The 18,736-nt window shown below is 38.5% G+C and overlaps 1 protein-coding gene across 23 annotated transcripts in view; it reads left to right on the top strand.

The window, feature by feature from the left end:
- The window catches only part of LOC134650171 (protein still life, isoform SIF type 1), a 167,711-nt gene that overhangs the window by 7,777 nt on the left and 141,198 nt on the right, over positions 1-18,736 (top strand). For 19 of the 23 annotated variants that reach the window (XM_063505046.1, XM_063505044.1, XM_063505045.1 and 16 more), the window contains 2 exons: positions 9,213-9,327; positions 10,732-10,879. In XM_063505046.1, the coding sequence (XP_063361116.1) occupies positions 10,770-10,879 (110 nt within the window). In that variant the 5' untranslated portion in view covers positions 9,213-9,327; positions 10,732-10,769. Of the gene's footprint in view, positions 1-3,280; positions 4,057-9,212; positions 9,328-10,731; positions 10,880-18,736 lie in introns of those variants that run through there. The other 4 variants (XM_063505051.1, XM_063505052.1, XM_063505026.1 and 1 more) reach the window with 2 other exon arrangements.

Below are 18,736 nucleotides of genomic sequence, written 5' to 3'. Positions count from 1 at the left end.
CGTGATAGCTAGACAGTTGAAATTTTCACAGATGATGTATTTCTGTTGCCGCTATAACAACAAATACTAAAAACAGAATAAAATAAAGATTTAAGTGGGGCTCCCATACAACAAACATGATTTTTGACTGAAGTTAAGCAACGTCGGGCGAGGTCAGTACTTGGATGGGTGACCGTTTTTTTGCTTGTTTTGCTCTATTTTTTGTTGATGGTGCGGAATCCTCCGTGCGCGAGTCCGACTCGCACTTGGCCGTGTTTTTTTAAATTTTGGTATAGAAAACATTTATTTTTGATATCTATTAGACATCACCAAGATACGACAACGATATTTTTAATATCTAACCTGTCAAATTTGACATTTCCGCGATTCTGGAGATACTCTTGAACGATTTTCACAATGTCTAAAACGTCTCGTTATGTATTTTTAGATCTCAAAACGATCTTAAAACGATTATTTAACGTAAAAGTGACATTGGTTTCCCGAATTGAGCTGCAAAATATATCTAGTTGAAATCTAAACTAGTTGGTATCTAGTACATATCGTATCGTTCTCTTCTCTAGAACGAATCTTGTTTTCCGAGTAGGTACCGCGGAATATAAGTTTTATTTGAAATTCATTTTGAACAAAAACGAATTATAATTTTGAACAATATACTTTGTGAAAGCTACTTTCTGACTGGAGAAACGTTGTTTTATTAACTGGTAAAGACGTATTGTAACTATGATTTAGGTAGCTACACTAGTTTTGAGTACCTACCTAGAAAAAAATTTAGGCGTTTGGAAATGTGTAAGTTATGTAATATGTAAGTTTGTGCCGAATGGCACAGGCACCTGCCGCGATAGCAGAGGACGCTGGTTCGTTTCCAGCCTGGGGCACTGGAGGCCTTGGTCACTTTTTCTTAGTATACGACATTTATTTAAAGTATGTAAGTTTTCTGTGGAATAACCATTTTTTGAGGTTGTTTCCATAGTTCAGGTTGACCTGCATATTCATTTCGCGGTCGCAAGTCGCAGGGGCAGGGTAGAAAAGGCGACATATATGTACACAGAACGTTGCCAAACTCGTGGTACTTCCCTTCCTTTAGTGACATAAACTATGATCATAACATCGATAAATCGTAACATTTTGGTCTATCTATACTCGTATTAACCGAGAGGGTATCTTCTTCTTCTCCTTGTCCTTTTCCCATTATTTGGGATCGGCTCTCCTAGTTATGTTTCGCCAGGCTTCACGGTCCTGGGTCGTCTCAGGTGTGAGTTGGGCTTCTTTCATATCCCTCTTGACTGTTGCCAGCCATGTCAGTCGGGGTCTTCCTCGTCGTGATTGTGTGGGCAACATATCTAGCACCTTACGTGTCATATGTTCGTGGTTCATTAACCGAGATCAATATAGTAATTTTCTTTTTCTTTTTGAATTTTCTGAATATGATTTCATTAAAAAACACACTTTTTTCTGTTCTCATTTCGTAGTTCTTAACTGTTTAAGAAATTGTAATCATTAAGATCAGAATTACTTGGAATCCATAATTAATAATGTATCACTGATAAAAAGTATTATCTCGCTTCTGTATTGTGATCTATTTCTATAGTAAAGTTCTGTTGTTGTTATAACATTCGTATTTGTAGTACACTTAGGTGCAACTTAACGATGTTAGGCATCGCACTGCCTTATCTGCCGTCTTTGTGCCTAGGCCATAGACTAGGAATCCTCTAGACGGAGTTTAGAGCAATTATTTCATGAAACCGATGCTGCCAAAAATACTGGGGTGCGGGGGACGAGGTGAGCGAATCCCCGTGCCGTGATTGGTCCGTTCAAAGACACGGACCAATCACGGCACGGGATTCTGACACTTGACTCGAAGATGGAGTAAAACTACCGTATATTTGTGGCAGAGGGGGTAGCGTTACTATGCTCAGTCTAGAGGTTGTCTTGTCTGTGGCCTAGGCTCACGAGTGAATAGTTTAGTTCACACGTTGAGTGGCAGCCAGCGCGGGACAATGGGATAGTTACCCCGTTGTGCACCCAATACGGAGATAAAACTGAGCTGCGGGCAAACACAACGTTTGCTCTGTCGAGATTTACATACTGACTATATTTATATTGTATGCATCTAAATTATTAGGTTAGCTTAACATAAAAGTTATCATCATCATCTTCCTCGAGCTGTCCCGTCCCGGCATTTTGCCACGGCTCATGGGAGCCTGGGGTCCGCTTGGCAACTAATCCCTGGATTTGGCGTGGGCACTAGTTTTTATGAAAGCGACTGCCATCTGACGTTCCCAGAGGGTAAACCTGACCCTTATTGGTATTAGTCCGGTTTCCTCACGATGCTTTCCTTCACCGAAAAGCGACCGGTAAATATCAAATGATATTTCGTATATAGGTAAGGTCCGAAAAACTCATTGGTACGAACCGGGGTTTGAACCCGCGACCTCCGGATTGCAAGTCCCACGCGCTTACCGCTGCGCTAGGCCACCAGTGCTTTTTAACATAAAAGTCATATTTTTCATTAATTAATTTAGTAAGGTATGTATTAGATATACATTAAAATATGTTTTCCGAGACAAAAGTCTACAAAATAATTGGATCTATAAAGCAAGATGGGGCAGGCACAGTGCTCTAAATAGCAAAATATACAATTTGCAAGATTACTAAAGGGGAGCATGGTTGTCGGAACAAATAAAAAGTGAACGAAATTTGGGATGTGGACAACCAATCTTTAAAAAAAAAAGTATAGATATAGGTACATTCATTTATTTACATTGTTAAACCCAATTTAGTTACCTATTGCGACTGACGTCAAATAATTTATTATGCATAATACATTTCTTTGATTTCATAGAAAAGAAAGATGGTATTTCTAAATAATAAACCGTTTTTTTATTATTACAAAATCATAATATTGTGATTAAGTAACATACAAATTTTAGTAATTTGTATGTTACCTACTTATAGAATCCCCGGAGTATGCGTGTGCTTTTTGGATTCTGAAGAGTCAGGTAGGTGTTGGGGATGTTTGAAGCATCGACGAATTAAATAATAAGCGGCCAATCTCCGTCAGGCTAGAATGAACTATTAAAACACTCGGCGGGCCACGGCAAGCATCCAACAGTCATGGACCAAAATCGAATGTTGTCTCGCTAAGAGTGCGCGCGCACGCCGCCGCCCCCACCGCACCGCTGCGAATATTCATTGATGATCTTACTAATATGTATTTATTAATATTTTTTTATGCAAAGTCATTCAAAGGGGATTTTATTAATTTCAATTTTAAAAGAGATAGTCAAACCTAGACCTGTATGATCTTGGATGAACATATGAAGTATATGAAGGTGTTAGTCGCGAGATAGACGGAGGCTGTGTCGTCGCGGTCGCTAGGCTTGGGCGTCGCTGCGTCTCGGCGTCGCGCCGCGAGCGTTGCGCGCCGCGCCGTGCGCACTCGGCTCGGCTCCAGTCGCCACGCACGCTTGCCTCGCGCTCGGGCGCCCGCGACCCAGTCCGCTCTGACGTTTAATCGAGCCGCCGGTGTGCCCTATCGGACCGTGTCCGATCCACCACCGCAACATACAATCTATCATATTTTTAACGTATCGGCGGAATTGGGTGTGGGTGCCAAGAGTGGGTAGTGGTCACAGTGAGGTCTAGGCCGGGGTGTCTTGAAGCGGGCGGCAGCACGGGCAGTAGGCGGCGCGCGGCCGCGGGCAAGGCGCCACTGGGCCCGCCCGACCCAGCAGCTGGCTCTGTTTACAAGCCGCGCCTGCACTCGCGGGCCCCGTGCGTCCGCTCGCTGCAGCACGCAACTCATTTTCTATTCGACGCTGTGAATTTTTAAGTTTGCGAACCACCGCCGACGTTAGATTGAGGTATTTGAATGCTTACTAAAGTCGACTCTCGCTCGAGAGAAGTCGTAGTGCAATATTAGTGTCACGAACCGCTCAGAGCACAAGTATCGAATCCAAATTGTCATTCGAGTGATATCGCTACTTCATAAATATGGGTGCTAAAGAAAGCGTGGAGGCTGCTAAATTTTCTGCGCAAAATTGGAACAATTTTGAGGTTCGTACTCGTTTAAAATTAATTTGCACATGGAGTGTCTATCCCCCTCCCTCCTCGTGAATGTCTATTTTTACCATGGGTAAATTGTGCCTTTAAATAAAGAAAAAGATAATATTGTGTAAAATAAACCTTCTGCACCGTTGAACGAGCAACAATAATGCATGTTACACGTTTGTTTAAACAAGTACGCTAAATAACAATATCACTTGTTAATTAATATTATACTATAGATATGTAAGATGGTAATGTTTTGTGACAGTGTGTTCTGTGTGTCGTAATTATATATTGTACCTAACCAAAATATTAAATAACATAAATTGAGTAAGTTGTTAAGTATTTATAGATAAGAAAAGCCATTTGCGACGAAATCAAGCGAGGGTTCAGCATATTTAATACGTCTTTTACAACGATGACAGAATCGATGAATCATTGCATATCTTGATAATAGAGGGGCTTCTAAGTGTCTGCTATGAAAATGCCTGATTTGCACCGCGAGTCGTCGGTCTCGAAACGCCACTTCTCTGTGATACGCTAATAGGACGATTGATCAAGCAGAATACGACACGTTCTCCTTGAGACCACTTACAGACTTCTATAATAATGTAAATAAGGTTATATCTATCGAATTCGAGATAAGTATCTGTTTCTTAAACATCATTAGTCTGGGTTTGTATCTGATAATACGAGTATCTAAGAGTGACTCTTATTGAACTCGGCTATACGCGTAAGTGCTCCTACTCGTAGCATAACGAGGTTCAGGTCGATACTTAACTGGTAAGATCCTGCCAAATGATTTCACCAAATAATAATACTCTTGATTTAATACGTACTTGATCTTCTAGTCTGATCGTCCGTCAATACATTATTCGTGATTGACAATATCGTATGTGGGGTATCAGGTGTTTTCACGGCGTAAGCATAAGCAGTTTTAGGTGAAGCCAAACGTGATCAAACTCAGTTGACCCACATAGCCGATTATAACACAATTGAAGACCCGGCCGTTTAAGCCTCGGGCAGTTTTTTATTGCTTCTATACCTTTATTGCAACTTAAAAACGAACCAAAATAATGTTTCATAATGTAAAGGTAGAATGACTTTTAAAATCTAAAGATAAATATCTTGCAAGATAAACTTACGAATTATGGATATGGCTCTTTCGATACTTTTTTAAATGACGTAAAAGGGAATATGAACTAATTTGAATATATTACACTCAGTTTAATCAAGATATTGGGAAATGGAGCGAGCTGCAGATGCAGTTATCGGCACTTTAGTTAGGGCGGTCATTGTCCGGGAAATTGACTGGTGGATTAGCGGTCCTAGCGCTGCAACCGAGCCTGTGGGGTTTCTAAACCGGGAAATATTTCAAAATAATATGAATATAAACCGATTTTCTGAATGAAGTAGAAGTTATTGATCTTACGATGATCAATTTACAGAAAAAATAGATAGGTATCCAAATAATTTACAATTTGTGTTAAGAGAATTCTTTATAATTATAACTTTCTGTCACCATTTTAAATTTTTAACTCATTCATTACAATTGGCATTCATTTCTGTTCACAGTTATAATACTTACATAGAGTTTGCACGACGGATCCGAAATGTTTGGGAATATCCGCGGATCCGGATCCAGATCCGGATAATTTCATACATTTCGGATCCGGATTGCAAACCCTATACTTACATCAACACGGTCACTGCCACCCATACAAAATTACTACCAAGTATTCATCAATGTGGCATGTAGCCTGCAAAAATGCATAATTTCGCATACACTGGGTTAACTTCGTTTTGGATACCATGGAAAGAGTTAATTATATTAGGTTATTATCAGTGATCGTTAATTTTCCAGAAATTTTGGTACTGCATTGTTGGTTAAAAGCATCTGTATGCCCTACTCTAGGTGGAATAGATAATTAGGGTTAATAACAGTAATATTAACCTTAACCAATCCTCTCCCTGGAAAAAAATTGAAGAAAATCCTTTATTTTTACTATGCTGCACCAAAATTGCTGGAAAATTAACGATCACTGGTTACTATAGTTGTAAATGATAGTTCTCTGTCGAAACAGAAAGCACGTCTGTGTATTGGCAGGACAAACACGCCGCTCCATAACTTGTGCTGGGTGTACGATAAAAATAGGTTTATTGATCATAACAAAGCTTCGTGTCTCTCGACAGCGCAACCCGTGGGTTTTGATTGTGTTAGTCGTTCTTTATGTGTTGACAATTACCAACATCGGAGATTATGCATCTGTATCAGACCTCCGACAGTGAGCGTAGGTTGCTACGTTTAATAGTAGATTGTTAACCAAGGGATGAAATGATGCCTTTCACCCGAGTTATTAAACACTCTACTTTTCATTTCGAATACGAGGAAAGTAAAATGCGTGTTTTTTTTTAAAACATGACTAAGAAGAATTTTTTATAGTAAATCTTGAGAGTACTTTCAATTAACAATGTAGGCAAATGTATCGTTATTTATCGAATGGGGAGTTAAATATCAGAACGGAAACTGTTTAACAAATCCAATTAAACCCAAATTTCAATTGCTTATTGTAAAAAAAAAAATGTAGTCGTACTTGGAACGTCAAATGCTCTAGTGCAGAAACGTATCATTTTCTGCACACCTTTTAGAACAACAATGACCCTCTTTCAGAGCATGAGAAAAAAAATATTTATGTATGTGTATACATAAATATTTTTACCCAGTAGCAAAATGATATGGCCACTTTATGAACGAACTTGTTCATGACTAATATGTCTATGCAATTATGTAGTTCGATGTACTAGATACATTATCCCTACTAATATTATAAATGCGGAAGTGTACTTATGACTCTGTCGGTCTGTCTGTAACTTTTCACGCTTAAACCGCTGAACTAATTTAGACGAAATTTGGCATGGAGATTTATTGGAGATACGAGTAGGTAGTTTTAGGTCCGGGACAGTAAGGACAGGAGGTATATTTAACAAATTACACGACAAGTGAGTTTAGACACGACGAGATTTTTGTTTTAAAAAAAGTTACGTTTTGATAAACTTTCGCATATTTAATCCAATAAGATACCTCTAGAATATCACTAAGAATCCTAGGAGCAATATCAAAACTTTCTCCTGATGTTTATTTCAAATAGGTATTAACCTTTTAACCGCCAGCAATTTTTGATCGAGCGTGCTCGTGTCGCCACCGACAGTAATTGTACCACGCAGAGTAAGGTTGGCATAGTCACGGGAGTTATAAATGTGCTGTAAAAACCAAATCAGATCTTGGTCTTATTTATCAGACTGTGGCGAAATGAGCTGGATATGTAATGTCTTATGTATCAGACTCTGGCGGTTAAAGGGTTAATAAACGTAAAATGCTATTATTTTCGTTAGTCCGATCATTCCGATCGATGTTGATCAATGTTAATAGGCAGGAGTAATAATAAAAATAATAATTATAAATAGACCCCTTTACATTTCATTATAGTCGTCTCCATTGTGGGTACATAGTTCAGAATCGGTAACCGCTAACAACTGTAGGATATTGTTAGGACCCCAAAACTGCAGAGAGACAGCGCAGACCATCTACTTCAGCCTAATGACGTCATGAAAATGGGTCCCGCCTCGTTGGGAATACTGCATATTGCACCCAAACCATGCATTACAAATACACGTGTATTACGCACGCAGCAGATTAAATATAATATATGTAAAGTCAACTTACTGAAAATTGGTAGCAGATACCGCATAAGGCATATGAAAAATTGCCTCTACTCGTACGCGTTGGCTTTGGTTCCGCACACGCCTCCCAAATGTTTGGAACACCACTGTATAATAATTATATCAATATAACAACATTGTAACGATACCGGACTACTAAAAATGTACCCAGTATAATCTTAGTCATTTGCATGTCGGTTCACATTTCGCATCATTATCATAAATCTCATAATTAAATAATTATAACTTATGAAATTTTATTAAAATTGCTTTTGGTGTCATGAAGTTGCTATGTTTTAGTGTTTTAAACATCAAATACTAGATATTACATAGTATTTATAACCGAGTAATTTTGTAGAAATAGCTATAATATTTAATATGATAAATTCTTGCATGTTATCGAGTATTTGTTTTTAAGCTGCTAAAGTATTTAATTTACCTATGAGAATGTTAAACCGTTAATTAAATCCCTAAATCCAATACCAATATTGATCAATGCACGTTTTTGCAAACTGTCTACACAGAACTTTTTAAAGTTTAATTACATGTAAATACCTAATATATCTATTTAATTTAATAATTATGTAAAAAAGAGTACGATTGAACACAGGTATTTTTATCATTTTACCAAACGTCGTTAGCGGAATATAATAATTTAGAGATTTCCATGCGAAAGCCACGTTTTCACTATAAGTAAAAAAAATTGTTTAAAAACCAGTTGTATAATTCATAAACAAAGTTTTAATAATGAGTACCTATAACAAATTTTATGAGAAACTTTGTTTGCTAACATTGTTTATAAACAAAATTGTTTATTCATATTCATCGTTTTTTTATACCATGTCGGTGGCAAACAAGCATACGCGGCCCGCCTGATGGTAAGCAGTCTCTGTAGCCTATGGAAAAATTAAACTAGTTTTGCATAAACTCTTGTTTAAAGAGGTGATCAATTATAGTGCCAGGAAATCTTTGCTCTTGATAATGTTTTTTTAATTAATCTATAAATTACTACTATGATATGTGACAAATATACATTGTAGTTATAATTTCATTTATATTCACCAATCGCAAATCTAATAATATGTTTTTTTACTACCTACTCGTATACGGCGATATAGGAGCTATTATTACACATTCGCGGTACTTTTACTTTTTGCAGAAATAATTAACCCGTCTATACCTACAAAACTGGCCTATACTTTTTATTTTTATTTATTTACACAAAAGGTACGTCGTACATGCTTATAAACAAAATTTATAGTATCGCCAAACTGTAACCAGTTTGTAGGCGAATGAAGCGCTCAACTGTTTCCGGCTTTCTACAAAATTTCCGCAAATGCCACGTTCGATAAAATGCAGTTTGGTAAAATGAAAGAATACCACAGTTAATGTCCCAGTCGAGTAGTGTAGCTGGTGAATAGGTGTTATATGGTGGTGGGTTGCAGCATGGCGCCAGTGTGAGGCATCAGCACCGGCACGGCACTCAGCGGTCGCAGAGTCTCAACCGCGGCCACTCGCTCTCACGCTCCGATGGCACCTGGTGACATCACGGAACCGCGGGTGACTACACATTTTACACATTTTTTAAGTGCATTTGGGCTGTTTCGTTTGTTTTTCGTCAGATTTCGATATGATTCCCTATTCTGTACCTACAATATAAGTGGAATTTCGCCGTATGTCCTAAAAATATTACTCTGAGTTACGAAAAAGTATGACATTTTTGTAACTCAACGGAAATATAGGTACATACTTTTTTGTCCCAAATTAAGATTAACGTGTTTGTTCCCCTTCAAATGAGAAGCTTTTCAAAATTACCAAATTTTATCAAAATCTAGCAAAAATAAATTATGAAAAGTTACGTAGGTCAATAGATAAGTTTTGCAATAGACAAATATGAAACACAGAGGAGGCCTACCTATCACATATACTTTTTTTAAACTATTTTTCCACAGACAAAGTTTGGCGGGAAAATATTTACTTTCTTTAAAATCCACTTATAGAAATAGTAGTAGTAGTAGTAGTAGTTTGTGTTACAAGGGATCAAAATGATATATTCCCGTCAAGGGCGTACATTGAATCTTGAGCGTAATGAGGGATTCAAGTGTTAACGCCCAAGACGAAATAATTTTGATACCGTGTGACACATACTGCTTTTCACATCAACTATGAGGAAAATAAAAAAAATCTTAGTGTTGACACAATCTGATGCTTAAACAGATTATTTAAGCTACAAAAATAATGTGCAAAAAAATGTAAAAATAGTGTGCTAGAACAGAAAAGTGTTACTTTGATCCCTACTAGCAGGGAGGCAAAGTGCCACTTTGATCCGTCCTAGCAGGGAAGAAAAAGCTCTTATCTGAACAGGAGGTGTGAAAAATAGATTTAATCTTCAAAAAAGAGAGTGTGAGTTGCTTATCAGAGGACTTAGAGAGATTAGATAGAGAGATCATACTATCTTTTTATGTTAGTAGTTTAACCCCAAAAAGAGGGATGAGTAGGTTGTTTATAGGGTATTTGACTGTTTAAAATAAATTATTTAACACCACGCATGAAATAAAGCACCAGAACATTAATAGAGAATCCTACAGCAGTTATTTTTAGACACAATTTCTGTTTTAAAACCCGTATAAAACAATAAAGACTAGGTAATTTGATTGTGACGTCACATGCTAGTGTTTCATATAAATTCCATAGAAGCAAAATCGTTTTGACAGTTAGAAAAAAGAAACTGACTTGATTAGTAGTAAAATACCCTATTAGTGTTTTTGACAAAATATTAAAATACAAATATATTCAATACAACACAATTTTACATTATAATTCTGTCTATTTGTCTTAGTTTAATCAGGTTATTTATTGTTCTTTGTAATGATTTGACAATATTGGTACCTATGTAATGTAAGACTATAATATATATTGTTGAGCTGTGCAATTAATTGTATTAACTTGCTGACGTTATTACAGGCAGCATAGTGCAGTGCGCCGAGTGCGGAACACGTACGATGGGCAACAAGCTATCGGCGTGCTCCTGCGCACCCATCCTGCGCAAGGCGTACCGCTATGAAGACAGCCCGTGGCAGAACTCGCGCCGCCGCGACGGACACCTATTACGGTATGCTCATACCTTTGGGGGGGTTTAGAAGACTTACGCAGTTGCGACACTGCGAGAGTGCCAACATTTTATTATTTCATAGACTACGATAACCGATTACCATCAGGCAGGTCGCTATTTGCCACCGACGTGGTATAAGGAAATTGCACTTCAGTATAAAGGTGCGACCACACCGCTGCTTAAAAAACGGCGACGGTACGGAATCGCAGTGACGCATCGTAAGCGAACCGTTTTTTGGGTGTCATCCACACCGCTGCTTAAAACACGCCGACGGTGCGGCGCTAACTTCATCGCTAAACGTAATTAACAAATAACAAAAGTACGTACTCGCAATACACACTAATCAATATGTAAACAGGCCGCGTAGCCAACGTGCCAATCGCTTACGCTCCGTAGCGATCGAAACGCAACTGTCACTGTCACACTAATATGGAAGAGAGATAGAGAGACACAAAGCAATTCGATGGCGAAGCGATAGCGATTGTAACCTTGGCTAGACCGCCAGGCCCCAATGTGAAAGTAAGCCAAACTTATCCCACAATCACACTTACCCATACAAGAGAAAAATTACCCAGTATGTTCACAACTTCAAGGGCGCTTAAAAAAATAAAACATACTGGGTAATTTTATCTTTCTTGGCATTAAATTTTTTTTTAATTCCATTCAAAGATTTAATGATAGTAAATATTACCATACTGAATTGGCCTATCTATCAGCTTAGCACACAAAAAAAATCAAGCATCTACCGCAATAATTCACGTCACCATAAATAAAAATCTCATCGTACTCGGCGATAGGTGAAAAATTAAAAAAAATCATAACTCCGAAAATACGTAAAATCGCGGAACATACATGGGGGTGATTCAGATAGCCCTCTAGGTCCTCTACCTCCCAGCTTCAGTATATCACTACTTCTTGGGACACCTTGTATAAACCTTACATAATACGGTCAGCGACGATTTATGTAATTTATGTAGTAAGAAGCACAGAGACAGGCATCCTCCGGTGGTTTGGTCACGTCGCGGTGTGAGTGATATTGAGATGTACGAATGAAATATACATTGCGAAAGCGAGTAGAAGGGTCAGGGTGACCCTGGAAGACCTTTAAGATAAATCATATACGCTACACAGTTTTAATTGCAGGTATATAAATCTACAGTCACTGGGTAAATACGGAAATCGTTTTTTTATCTATGAGCGCACGACATATCTGTATATCTGTGTTTTATCACGAGTGTAGTATAAGTATTCTCTATCTCGTAAAATGGTGCCTGCTTACACCATCGATAGTTAGATAGAATTCTAAAACTTTTGTTGTTTTTGGAAAAACTTCAAAATGGCGGAAATTGGCATAAAGGACTTAGGGGGTCTATAGGGATAATGACTCAACGAAGTAAGAATTTTTAAATAAGGTAATTCCATTTGGGTCGAGTTGAACTGTCTGTTCTACTGGAAATACTACTTATTCTGTGCTATAGTGCATACAAAAACGTGCAAATTGTACTGAGAAGAATATGTAAAGAAAACTATACCGATGTACGTAGGTATATCTAACCGCACTGCAGAAGTTACCTTGCGATTCCTCGCCGTAACTTCTTAACAAACTGCTACCTCGTTTGTTCCTGAATTTAAACTAAGCAGTAAATACTTACTTATTTTAAACTAGACCTGGAGACCAATTCGAACTTACATTTTGACATCAAAATAATATCTGTTTAGTATCGTTCACCCGTGCGTTTCGCTCGCGCAGATTCATGTAGGTAAGTACGAACAATACGAACGAAATGCACGCGCAAATGATAACAAAATAACATCATTTAGATATTAAATTGTACGTTTGAATTGGCCTCCAGCTGTCTGAGTTCATGAGTAGTGCATCGAAAATCAAATTTTAATGCAAAGCTCTTATTCGCCAATACAGTTTTCTTAAGAGTGCTATTACATTTCGGGGATGAGCGAGTTTAGGTATTTTACGCGCTGCGGCAGGCCCCGCGAGCTCAGTACGCCGATCCGTTCCACCGCATTTTCCCTCGGTCGCACTACAATGATGGATTAAACATTCTTGATCCGATCGTGAAGCATATTGAAATCAACCATAACAACACTAACTGTACTTTAATATCAAAGTCCTAAAAATGTTATTTGGTACGAAAATACTAAATCTAGTGCAAATATACATACTTATGTAGGTCATTATTACTAAATAGTTATTTGTACAACAAGAGATCAAAGTTTGATATTTCTTCGAGTGCTTATTTTGAGTCCCGTGCAAGCGAAAGATTCTATAATAGATTCACGAGCGTAGCGAGTGAATCTAATTTAGAATCTTGAGCATAGTAAGGGACTCAAAAGCGCACGAGATGTAAATAACTTTGATCTCGTGTAGTACACAACATTTTTCACCTCAGCAGTGAGAACATATTAGAGAATCCGAAAAATGTATTCCTTCTTCATCACTTACCTCTATTCACTCATGTTTTCTTAAGATGGTAACAATTAAATTTTCACCTCAGCAGCACGAACAAGGGTACTTTGCTACTTAAAAACAGTGAGCAAAATCGCGTTTTGCTCACTGAGTGAGCAAAATCGCATTTTGCTCATTTTGTCTCACTCAGTGAGCAAAATGCGATTTTGCTCACTGTTTTTAAGTAGCAAAGTACCCTTGTTCGAGCTGCTGAGGTGAAAAAGAAATTATACGTAAGTACTTACTTAGGTACTCGCTTATTTTAATTTTTCGTCATTGCATATGGTATAGGTTGTATAGTGAAACTATTTTAACTATATAATAAAACCTTTAATTTGTATCAACGAGGGTTTAGAAACGAGCTGATACTAAGCATCTGATGATGAAGCCTGATGATGATGATGAAGGTGGTCACGGATACCAATCAACCATGTAGTAACATGATTAGGCTCGTTTGATTCGTCTCAACAAGATCTTTGGCACTAGGTGATACTCAGGTGTGATGATGGAGCTGGAAGGTAGTCACCGGTACCTATCAACCATGCAACTAAACCACTTCGTGTTTGAGCTCGTTTGATTCGTCTCAACAAGATCTTTGATACTAGGTGATACTCAGGGTCTGATGATAGAGCTGGAAGGTGATCACCGGTACCAGTCAACCATGCAACTAAACCACTTCGTGTTTGGGCTCGTTTGATTCATTTTAACAAGATCTTTGACACAAGATATGACTCAGGGTCTGATGATGGAGCTGGAAGGTGGGCACCGGTACCAGTCAACCATGCAACTAAACCACTTCGTGTTTGAGCTCGTTTTATTCGTCTCAACAAGATCTTGGACACTAGGTGATACTCAGGGTCTGATGATGGAGCTGGAAGGTGGTCACCGGTACCAGTAAACCATGCAACTAAACCACTTCGTGTTTGGGCTCGTTTTATTCATTTCAACAAAATCTTTGGCACAAGATACGACTCAGGGTCTGATGATGGAGCTGGAAGGTGGTCACCGGTACCAGTCAACCATGCAACTAAGGGATCATCCATTAATTACGTCACACGAATTTCTAGGTTTTTTTACCCCTCCCCCCTCCTTGTTACACTTGGTCACATTTTGCAAACCCCACCCCCCTGGTGTGACGTCACATTTTAGGCAATTTGTTTTCAACGAAATCGACAATATTAACTCGGCATATTTTTTTAATAAAAAAATATTTTTGATATATAAATATTAGTAATTTTATAACACAACGAAAGTTACATCCAAAATCTCATTATTTAACTGTACAGCGATTAAAAAAACACAAATTAATTTTCGGTTACTGATGAAGTTAAAGTGACATCACAATGTTTGTGACTCCCTCCTCCCCCATGTCACAACATGTCACATTTTCTTGACCCCCCTCCCTAACCCTCAACGTGTGACGTAATTAATGGATGACCCCTAAACCACTTCGTGTTTGAGCTCGTTTGATTCGTCTCAACAAGATCTTGGACACTAGGTGATACTCAGGGTCTGATGAGCTCGTGTTTGGGCTCGTCTGATTACTCTCAACGAGATCTTTGACACAAGATAGAACTCAGGGTCTGATGATGGAGCTGGAAGGTGGTCACCATGCAACTAAACTACTTCGTGTTTGGGCTCGATTTATTCATTACAACAAGATCTTTGACACAAGATAGGACTCAGGGTCTGATGATGAAGCTGGAAGGTGGTCACCGGTACCAGTCAACCATGAAACTAAACCATTTCGTGTTTGAGCTCGTTTGATTCGTCTCAACAAGATTTTTGACACAAGATAGTACTCAGGCTCTGATAATGGAGCTGGAAGGTGGTCACCGGTACCAGTCAACCATGCAACTAAACCACTTCGTGTTTGGGCTCGTTTGATTCATCTCAACAAGATCTTTGACACAAGATAGCTCAAACACGAAGTGGTTTAGTTGCGTGGTTGACTGGTACCGTTGACCACCTTCCAGCTCCATCATCAGACTCCGAGTTCTATCTTGTGTCAAAGATCTCGTTGAGAGGAATCAAACGAGCCCAAACACGAAGTGGTTTAGTTGCGTGGTTGACTGGTACCGTTGACCACCTTTCAGCTCCATCATCAGACCCTGAGTTCTATCTTGTGTCAAAGATCTCGTTGAGAGTAATCAAATGAGCCCAAACACGAAGTGGTTTAGTTGCGTGGTTGACTGGTACCGTTGACCACCTTCCAGCTCCATCATCAGACCCTGACTTCTATCTTGTGTCAAAGATCTCGTTGAGAGTAATCAAACGAGCTCAAATACGAAGTGGTTTAGTTGCGTGGTTGACTGGTACCGTTGACCACCTTTCAGCTCCATCATCAGACCCTGACTTCTATCTTGTGTCAAAGATCTCGTTGAGAGGAATCAAACGAGCCCAAACACGAAGTGGTTTAGTTGCGTGGTTGACTGGTACCGTTGACCACCTTTCAGCTCCATCATCAGACCCTGAGTTCTATCTTGTGTCAAAGATCTCGTTGAGAGCAATCAAACGAGCCCAAACACGAAGTGGTTTAGTTGCGTGGTTAACTGGTACCGTTGACCACCTTACAGCTCCATCATCAGACCCTGAGTTCTATCTTGTGTCAAAGATCTCGTTGAGAGTAATCAAACGAGCTCAAACACGAAGTGGTTTAGTTGCGTGGCTGACTGGTACCGTTGACCACCTTTCAGCTCCATCATCAGACCCTGAGTTCTATCTTGTGTCAAAGATCTCGTTGAGAGTAATCAGACGAGCCCAAACACGAAGTGGTTTACTTGCGTGGTTGACTGGTACCGTTGATCACCTTCCAGCTCCATCATCAGACCCTGACTTCTATCTTGTGTCAAAGATCTCGTTGAGAGTAATCAAACGAGCCCAAACACGAAGTAGTTTAGTTGCGTGGTTGACTGGTACCGTTGACCACCTTCCAGCTCCATCATCAGACCCTGACTTCTATTTTGTGTCAAAGATCTCGTTGAGAGGAATCAAACGAGCCCAAACACGAAGTGGTTTAGTTGCGTAGTTGACTGGTACCGTTGACCACCTTCCAGCTCCATCATCAGACCCTGACTTCTATCTTGTGTCAAAGATCTCGTTGAGAGTAATCAAACGAGCCCAAACACAAAGTGGTTTAGTTACATGTTTGATTAGTACCGGTGACCACCTTCCAGCTCCATCATCAGACCTATACTCCTATACTGTGGATGTGGACCTATATTCAGCAATTTTTTTCATTTAGTACCTATAAAATATCAGGTCATTTCAAATATTTTTAATGCGGTCCGGTTGCATTACTATACTATATAAAACCAAATATACAGTAGTAGGATCAAAGTTTCTCAGTCGCCGTATACACGCAGCGTCACGCACACAGTATAGCATTTTACACGGCGCCTGCCGCACACAACGATAAAAAACCTCGTCGACGCCGTTGTAAACGTGCGGAGCCGACCGACACACGTCCTACCTCTACAAGCTCTGCCGCGGCAGTGAGCTCACGACCGCGCGTCATCGGTAATATTAGAGACGTTTTCAAAAAATTGCCAAAAAATTATAGTAGAATTTCATAAACACTAATGTATACCAACAGTATAAGCAAACGCTGCAGATTGCTTGAGTATGAAAATGACTTCGATATTAAGTAGAATTTCGTAGGAATTGACACTTGTTTCGGAGAGAAAATTGAGTTTGTTTTTCTTCGATTTTCTCTTTCTCAAAGGTATTTAGGAAAAATGTCAAAAGTAATTCCTAATGTACAGGGTATTAGTAATACAAAATAGCCAGCTTTACCAGAGTAAACTTCTCAACATTTACAAATACGAGCTCATAAATCAGTACTAGACGTGGTTTTTCAGAAACGACCATCAGAAAAAAAATCATTATTAATTTAATAAGTCCTTTTTCTAATATTTACAAAGTAATTCCTAAAGATAAGAAGACGCTTTTACTGGAACAAGTACTCATTATTTCTAATAATGAGCGTAAAGTACTGAATGTCATCGAGGAATATCATCAATTTTGCATTTTTTCAACTTTCCTTGTGGGAGCGCTCTTAAGTAAACTTGAATAGACAAGTCAGCGGAACTTTTAACGATGTTTTCCTGTACCTAATGGTTGTGGGTTTCTATCATTGGACTCACTGCCGTATTCGAACTTCAAGATATTCACAAGAGACGACACGTACTAGATCCATTCTAGATACGTTATAGTTTAGATTTCAACTAGTTTTCTTTTGCAGCGCAATTCGTGCAACCAATATGTCACTTTTACGATAGATCGTGTTAGATATCTATTAGATGTGAATTAGATCTCTAAGTAATATCTTGCGGAAATCGTTCAAGAGTATCTCCAGAATCGCGGAAATGTCAAATTTGACAGGTTAGATCTTAAACATATCGTTATCGTATCTTGGCGATGTCTAAAATATATCTAACAGATGTCTATTACAAAATCCGAATCGGGCCGATAGTTATTTTATGCAAATATCGGCACTACTTTGAAAAAATCTCTTATCTCACACTGCTACTCAAAGTTGAAAGGCAGTAACTCTGTATGCATCCAATATGTGTATTACTACATTTTTCTTTTGATTGACAAAACAAGAGTTTTTTCAAAGTAGTTCCGATATGTGCTTATCTGTATCAATGTAAACGTGAACTGAAAAATCGAATTGGCAACGTTTTCTTCGTATGCTTACGAGTAAATGAGAAAGTTAAGAGGATATTCTATATATTCATACCTATCGCCTATTCTTGATTCATATGATTTGCGTAAACACTATATAAACCTCACTATTTTAGGCATACAAAGTTAAAAATCATATTTGACCAAAAGCACTTCATCGCTTAAAATACACTCGCGATAAATATATTTCGTAAAAAAATCGAACAAAAAATATACCTTGAGCGGTATTCTTAGAACAAGGTCGTATCATAACAATATCAAAACCTTAACAAATTACAAAACGGAATTGAATGCTCAATTTTTTTCGGTTTTTTCAAACTAAAACCGGCTTAAGATTTGTTGCATTTGTACTTTACGTGATTCAAAATGAGAACGAGTCAGAACCAAGCGACGTGTTGTAAATGTAATGAAAAGTTCGAAATGTGAATGCACTGGAGCGGCGTTCATATTTTAAAAATCTGATATTGATTTAATATTAGTCTCTCGCCCTGGCACTCTCAGTCTCTTTAAAGGCCTGTCGAAGAGACTTGGAGACGCCACAAGAGACCGAAGAGGTGGCTGTTTCCTCGCTCAAGGAATCATCCTAACAATCCAGCGATTAAATGCTGCCAGTTTCTTCGGTACTATGCTGCAAGAGGCATTTTAAACTTTATTTTAGGTTTATTAAGTCATATTTTAGTTCTTTTAGTTCCGTTTTTATTATT

Source organism: Cydia amplana, chromosome 8 (assembly GCF_948474715.1).
Source record: "Cydia amplana chromosome 8, ilCydAmpl1.1, whole genome shotgun sequence".
NCBI lineage: Eukaryota > Metazoa > Arthropoda > Insecta > Lepidoptera > Tortricidae > Cydia > Cydia amplana.
The sequence above is the reverse complement of the archived record's forward strand: the minus strand, read 5'-3'. Positions and strand labels throughout refer to the sequence as shown.